The sequence below is a fragment of the Apis dorsata genome, unplaced genomic scaffold, assembly GCF_000469605.1.
Source record: "Apis dorsata unplaced genomic scaffold, Apis dorsata 1.3 scaffold_194, whole genome shotgun sequence".
Lineage (NCBI taxonomy): Eukaryota > Metazoa > Arthropoda > Insecta > Hymenoptera > Apidae > Apis > Apis dorsata.
Window position 1 is genome coordinate 1,883,574 of NW_006263478.1, and position 7,679 is coordinate 1,891,252.

At 39.7% G+C, this 7,679-nt stretch overlaps 1 protein-coding gene across 1 annotated transcript in view; it reads left to right on the forward strand.

Annotated features, from left to right (window-relative positions):
- The window catches only part of LOC102679861 (1-phosphatidylinositol 4,5-bisphosphate phosphodiesterase epsilon-1-like), a 103,590-nt gene extending 97,366 nt beyond the window's left edge, over positions 1–6,224 (forward strand). Inside the window, exons 17-22 of the mRNA XM_031509945.1 lie at positions 235–462; positions 1,218–1,442; positions 1,720–2,026; positions 2,243–2,597; positions 3,893–4,216; positions 4,326–6,224. Of these exons, the coding sequence (XP_031365805.1) occupies positions 235–462; positions 1,218–1,442; positions 1,720–2,026; positions 2,243–2,597; positions 3,893–4,216; positions 4,326–5,829 (2,943 nt within the window). The 3' untranslated portion in view covers positions 5,830–6,224. The remainder of the gene's footprint in view (positions 1–234; positions 463–1,217; positions 1,443–1,719; positions 2,027–2,242; positions 2,598–3,892; positions 4,217–4,325) is intronic.
- Positions 6,225–7,679: the final 1,455 nt, after the last annotated feature.

Sequence of the window (7,679 nt, forward strand, 5' to 3'; positions counted from 1 at the left end):
TCGAGAAATGCCAGGCATTTCGAGGCACATCAGGTGTATCGATCGTGTGAATCGCAGGTCACGATATTTTCCTACATCCAACAAGTCACGTAATGCGGTTGATTACTTCAAATTAGGATGCGTAACATCAATGACATTGTTCCGCCGTTCTGAGGTTATGCTGTTGTGGTACAATGGCATACAAAGATATTGCAGAGCAGCACAATCAACCGAGACGATTTGCTCTGATTCCAGCGACACGAGCCGGACCCAGGGCTACGTACACAATGGTGTTTGTCTTTCGAGGGCTTTGCACGGTACATGATGGACAAGGACAATTATGCTTTCCCAAACGAGTATGCAACGCCGTTCGAGACTGAAATGCAACAGCCATTGTCCCAGTATTACATCGCCAGCTCGCATAATACTTATTTAACAGGTCATCAACTCAAAGGAGAATCCTCGGTCCAGCTTTACTCTCAGGTAAATGGGAACTTCCCCTTTGTGAAAATGTAAAAGATGTAAGAGAAATTAAAAAAAAAAAAAGAAAAAAAGAAACAAGAATTAAATGTATAATTAAATATATTCGAAGTTGTAGATCTCTAAATTTTTAGATAATTTTAAAAAACATTGTGCCAAAAGATTCGATTCGAAAAGAAAGAAAGATAGACGAAAGATTTTTCTACTCGACGTGTTTGATTGTCGTTTAACGTCAGATAAGCTTTTCTTATTGTTGGAGAAGAGAAAAATTGACGAAGTTGAAAGAATGGATCTGGATATCGGAAATTGGTTGGATTATCGAGTATATAAAATCGATGGAAAAAGTAAAGGAGTATAGAAAGAAAGAAAAAAAGTGTTTGATTAGAAAATTCCATGAAAAATGTAAGAGAATTTCGTGGAAAAATTAAGAATTGAATTCAAGATAAGAATATACTTTTCCATCGCTATAATGAAAAGAACCTTCCAAGAACTACATCGATAGAACGATTCAACTTTCTCTATTGTTAAATTCGAATCACACTAAAAATATAAATCTTTTCTCTGCAAATAAATAATTAAGTATGAAATAAATAGCATTCTCGTGAAAATAAAAATAACGAATAAACGATTAACGTTTCTTCAATGATAGAAATCAAAGTTATCATGTGTCAGTGAAGATATACGTGAAAATTCTCAGAAAATAAAATCCGCAATAAAACGATGGACGATAAGCCTGTGACGGTAAGCTCATTTTCCAGGTACTACTAACAGGATGTAGGTGTGTAGAACTCGATTGCTGGGATGGCGATGATGGATCCCCTGTTATTTACCATGGTCACACTTTCACTACCAAGATACCGTTTCGCTCGGTCGTAGAGGCGATTGATAGAAGTGCTTTCGTCAGTTCCCCGTATCCTGTCATCCTCTCCATCGAAAATCATTGTTCGCAAAGCCAACAAGCTCGAATGGCCCAAATATTTCAAGTACGTCATCTTTCATCCTATGTTTCGAATATTTTGTATTAATTAACACGTGCTTTTCTAAGCGAAACATGTTGAACCATATTTTTTTTTAAATAATTATGAAATAAGTATCATTAAAATTATTTTAAAAAATAACTTTAATAATTTTAATTTTGATAAATAATCCTCCCTTCTATTTTAAAAACTTTTATAATTTATTTCTTTTTTCTTTTTTTTTGCGTGATATTTTACAGAGAAACAAACTTTGACTGTACCAAATTATTGTACTATATTTCAGTCGGTATTCGGGGACAAACTGGTGACAAAGTTCTTGTTCGAGACCGATTTCAGCGACGACCCCCAACTGCCATCGCCGTCGCAGTTGCGCTATCGAATATTAATCAAGAACAAAAAACTGGTGGTGGATCCTGCCGGCCCTTTGGCGCATCCTCCTTTGAGCCATCGTGGAAAAATGCTCATGACCGATCGCGCATCGTCTATGAAACAGATGCGCACCGATGTGAGCAGCCCTTCCGTCGTCTCCGAATATTTCAGCGAGGATGACGACGACGAGGAAGATGACGACGAAGACGACAATATCGATGGTAATATTTTTCTCTTCGAATCTGGTCTCGACAAAAATTTGTTTCGAAATTTGTTAAAATTGCTTTCTGTTGTCCATTCTCACCCCTAATTTAATTATAATCGTATAATTCGATTACGTATCAATCTCGCAAACTGATCTCGAAAACTATCTCGAGCGCAAGAAGTAAAAGTGATTAAAGTGGAGAGAAGCTAACACGAAAGTTTTACCTTTACAGATAACTCCATTTCCAGTTACGAAAGGTATTTGGGCGGGACGCAGGTGGCGCATACCCGGTTAAAATCAGATTCCGCGGTCGACGATAAGTCACAGAAACAAAGTAGCCAAATAGCGAAAGAACTTTCGGACTTGGTGATTTATCTGCAGGCTATTAAATTTCGTGGGCTGAATACGACGCCGGGAACCGCGGCTATCGGGAAAACGCGTCATCAACCGCACACTGGGCCTGTACAGAGGCACAGTATAGCTGGGATAGGAGCCACCAGCATCGGTGCATCTTCCGGTTCACCACAATCCCTGTCGACATCGGCTTCGTTAGCGAGCGGCGGGAGCAATATTGAAAATCTGTTCAGGTTAGTTTTTTTACGATTGAAAATCGATCGTATTCACAGGCATGAATTCTCTAACGAATTCGATTTATTAGACTTTGTTAAAATTTTAGAAAAATTTCGTATCGTTAAAACTTGGAAGATAATCACTTCCGATTGATGAACGAAGGATCGCGGAATATTTCTCTTTAAAACGTTCTTTGGTTTATTTTGATTCGACTTCCGGTTCTCGAATTATCGACGTGTAAAGAAAAGGAAGTGATTTTTAATCTTTGGAAAACTTTGAATCGCTGCAACTTCGAATATAATTACTTTCCGTCAACGAGTAAATGATTATTAGAAGCATCGAACCTTCCTCTTTGAAATACTTTTTATTTTATCCTGATACGCCTTCCGGTTCTCGAATTATCGGCGTGTAAAGAAAAGGAAGTGATTTTTAATCTTTGGAAAACTTTGAAGCGCTGCAACTTCGAATATAATTACTTTCCGTCAACGAGTAAATGATTATTAGAAGCATCGAGCCTTCCTCTTTGAAATACTTTTTATTTTATCCTGATACGCCTTCCGGTTCTCGAATTATCGGCGTGTAAAGAAAAGGAAGTGATTTTTAATCTTTGGAAAACTTTGAAGCGCTGCAACTTCGAATATAATTACTTTCCGTCAACGAGTAAATGATTATTAGAAGCATCGAACCTTCCTCTTTGAAATACTTTTTATTTTATCCTGATACGACTTCCGGTTCTCAAAGTATCAACGTGTAAAGGAAAAGGAGACTTTTATTTATCTCAAATCTGATTAAATCCTATTAAAACTTTGAACCTCCACAACTTCGAAGATAATTATTTTCGATTAATGAATGAACGATCGTTGGAAGCGTGAACGCTTCCTCTTTGAGACACTTTTTACTTCGTCCCGATTTCCGGTTGTCGAGATATCGTATAAAGAAAAGGGTAATTTTTGGTTGTTCGCTATCTCCGTCCTTGTCACTCTCTCACTGACCTACCCAAAACTCCAAACAAGTGACAGACGCGATTCCTAGAAGTACGCATTTCTAGGAAAAAATGTAGATCACTTGCTTGCAGTCTCGTTCTCAATTATGGAAATCTTTGAATCCTTACGATATCTAGGCAACCGATCGAGATATCGAGATAATTCAAAATATTCTAGATTTAATGACAAAATTTGTAATTTTTTCTCGCGCTTTCCAAATGAAAAGAAGATGAAAAAAAGTTTCACTTAAAAATTTCGATGTAAAAAATTGCATACGCAGAAAGATTTAAATTTACTTTCTATATAAACACTCTCTGTAAACATTTCAGATTCACTCGTGGAGTTCCAGCTTGCTTCCAATGCTCCTCCCTGAATGAAAGTACGGCGAAAAAGATATGCAGAAAACAACCTCTAGGGGTTGTCGCTCATGCAGAAACCCAATTGATACGAACGTATCCAGCTGGTATGCGTATCGACTCGACGAATTTCAATCCTGTAATCTTCTGGGCCTTCGGTATTCAAATGGTGGCGCTAAATTATCAAACGGACGACGCTGGGCTGAATCTGAACGCCGCTATGTTCGAGCAAAATGGACAGTGCGGATACGTTAGAAAACCTTCGGTTATGTGGGACAAGGGTCACATGATGTACAGGTACGATTACCAATCGAATCGAATTGAAATGTAACAAAAACGAAATGTATATATCTTACACTCGCTCGATGCATAAAAGAAATATATATATATAAAATTGATTTTGCAGACGATTCAATCCATGGGACAAAGAATTCGACGGACTGCATTCGGCACATCTGACGCTCTCGATAGTTTCCGGCCAGTACGTCTCTCCAACGAATTTCGTGGCAAGCACTTACGTCGAAATCGAGCTGGTCGGCATACCGATCGATTGCGCCAAGCATAAAACGAAAGTAATACAGAACAACGCGCTCAATCCTATTTGGAACGAGAAATTTTGCTTCCAAGTAATGTTCAAAGATCTCGCGTTTCTGAGATTCGGCATCGTGGAAGCGAGTTCCCATCACTTGATCGCCCAAAGAGTGATCCCGTTGAAGTGCTTGAAGCCCGGCTACAGGCACGTGAGGCTACGCTCCTGCAAGAACAAACCTTTGGCCCTGTCCACGCTTTTTATCTATTCCCGTTTAGAGGAGGAGAGCCTCGATTACAACACGTGTTGCCGGGATCACAAGGAGTCGTCGAAGCGGCCCTCGTCCGGCAAAGAGCCGGAAAAACTGACCACCGTTGATCCTGGACTAGGCGGGGTGACGTTGAAGAGGAGAATGTTCTTCCTGATGGTTTATCACGTGATACCGGACGAACCGTACACCATACTGAAGGTGACGCAGGAGAGCACCACGCAGGAGGTGATGCTGCAAGCTCTTCAAAAGGCTGGAATATCCGCGGACCGCGTCGACGAGTACATCCTCGTCGAGGAGGTGTCTTGCGGTTGGGAGAAGAGGGACAGGGAAGAACTGCCCACCCAACGGGTGTTGGATCCGACGGAGCATCCGTTGCAAGCTCAAGCTCTGTGGAAGGGGCAGGGCCGTTTTCTGCTGAAGAGGGTGGGCGACGACCCGAGCAGCAGGGCATGGTTGGCCTCGATCAGAAGCACGGCCGGCCACTCGAAGCTCGACTCCGAGAGGGACACGTCGACGCATATCTGGGACGAGGCTGACACGTTTCTCGTTTGCGTCTACAACGTGTCGCCCGACATACCGTACGCGATACTCCGCGTGCCCGTCAGCAGTTCCGCCCAAGACGTTCTTGCCCAGGCGCTGGTTAAAGCGAGAAGGATGGAGGATCCGATGAAGTTCGCTTTGGTCGAGGAGCTGGAATGGGGTGGGACAGGGGCTGTTGGGAGCGGCAGCCGCCAGCTGAGGGTGTTGCGCGACGACGAGAACGTGTACAGCACCCAAGCCTTTTGGAAGACCCTAGGAAGATTCATCATGAGGGAAAGGGAGCAAGCGATACCCAGGCGTCACCTGTTGCCGGCCACGTTGGACAGGCTCAGCAAAGGTTTCTCCGTGGGGAGGTCGGTCTCCTTGCCCGGTTCCAGCAAGGAGAAGGTCCCCGTCTCCGAAGCCCTCTCCGACCCGACCTCCAGAGGGCTCAGGCATCGTCTGCTGATGCACGGCCGTAGGAGGGAAGTTCACTCCGATGGCGAGGATACCCGCGAGTCCGATATCTTGAACGCGGCCCTCCACTTGAAAAAAGTGTCGTTGAGGAAGTTGAGGGTGTGGAAGTCATAGTGGCAGTCAAGGGCGACGTCGATATCCTCGATCTTCGCCACTCGGAGAAACCAACCGTAAGTTTACGAGTTTGATAGAATTGCATTGCATCGTAGGGGGTCGAAACGTGAGATTCGTTAGGTGCGAGAGGGAGCCTTCGAATGTTGTCGTTTTTTTAAGAAAAGAAAAGAAAAGAAAAGAAACACTCCACTCGATGACCAGCATTGGAACCGGTTATGGTATTAGTAAAAAAAAAAAAGGGAAAAAAAAAGATGCCTAATTGTACTCAACACTGCTTAAAATATGCTATAAATCTGGATCTTTAAAAAACGTTATTACTTGGAGATGGAACCGGTGTTAGCGACGAACAGTATCATCGGTTGAGACAGAGTTTGATTGGACGTAAAGAAAAGTTGCAAAAAGACACGCTCGTGTTTGGAGTTGAATGTAGGTTTGAGAGAGAGGGAGAGAAAGAGGGAGAGAGAGAAAGAGAGATAGGAAAACGAGCTACGATACGTTCGAACAATCCTGTTAATGCATATTTACGCGCTGCCTCGAATTTTTATGAAACTCATCAATGATTTCGTACGCGTCCATATCTGTTTCGTCACACTGATACCAACAGTGGATATATTTGTCTCCTCTTTTATTTAAAAGCTTTGAAAATGAATTTTATAACTTGATATAGTATCCTTGACAATTCGTTACTTTTAACTGTTCATCATCATCACTTTTCTAGTCATATTGATATTATACAAATATACAAACGTTACATGATCTCCAAGAAAATGAGTTCCTTGAAGAGAGGAGTACCGAAGGATAGTCCAAAGATAATAATAATAATAAAAAAAAAAAGGAAGATAATTTTAATCGCAAGCTTTAATTTCGATTAGATTGATTCTTTTGGTTGTAAATTAATGTACATCTGTTTTTTCATATTTTTTTATACATATGTATATATTTTTTTAATCTATACAATATATTTTAATACACGTGTATATTTATATGTAACTCTATTGAAAGGAACATTTGCGTATCACATTGTGAGGAAAAATGGCTTCGAAATATGGCTTTTATCAATAATACAGGGGGATTTTTACCGTGGAAAATCTATTGAGCATTTAATTTTCTTTCGAAAATGAAGCCGATCAATTTTTCAATTTTCAAAATATGGATATAACTTACAGCGGGACCTGATTCATTTTTATAAGCATTGACTTGTCCTTCGAATAATTAACGCTTGCACTTTAAGTACCTGACTCGTTTTTAGAAGTTCTTTTACTCATAATAATCTTCGACAAAATTGTTATAAATATCACGATCAATGCATATCGATCATGCAGTCACAAATATTAAATTTCTGACAATCAAAGAATATTATATATTATTTAATTTTATATATATATATATTTTTTTTTTGTAAAAATTTTACTTTTTTAACAACAATATTGCAACATCTTTTTACTTATCGAAATATTCGCTCTTTTTTATATTTTGATTATTTTTCATGTAAAAAAAGACAATAACGAATTGCTTCTCTTATTGCTTTTCCAACAAATTTTTTACAACAACTTTGAAAAAACTTTGAAAATAACTCTCGTTGCAAACTTGACTGCATGATTTTTTTCAAGAACACATTCAAATAACCAAAAAAGGATATATCAAATTTATTTATCTCATCTACGAAATATAAAATTCCCATAATATCATAATTTTCTATCTCCTCTACACGCGTTACATACCTCATAAGATTAATATTTTATTTTCACATCGCTCCATCCCCTCCCCACTTCATAGAAGACAAACTAGCAACGTAAAGTAAGCATCTACGTCTAAGTAAAACAAAAAAAAAAAAAAAAAAAAAAAAAAAA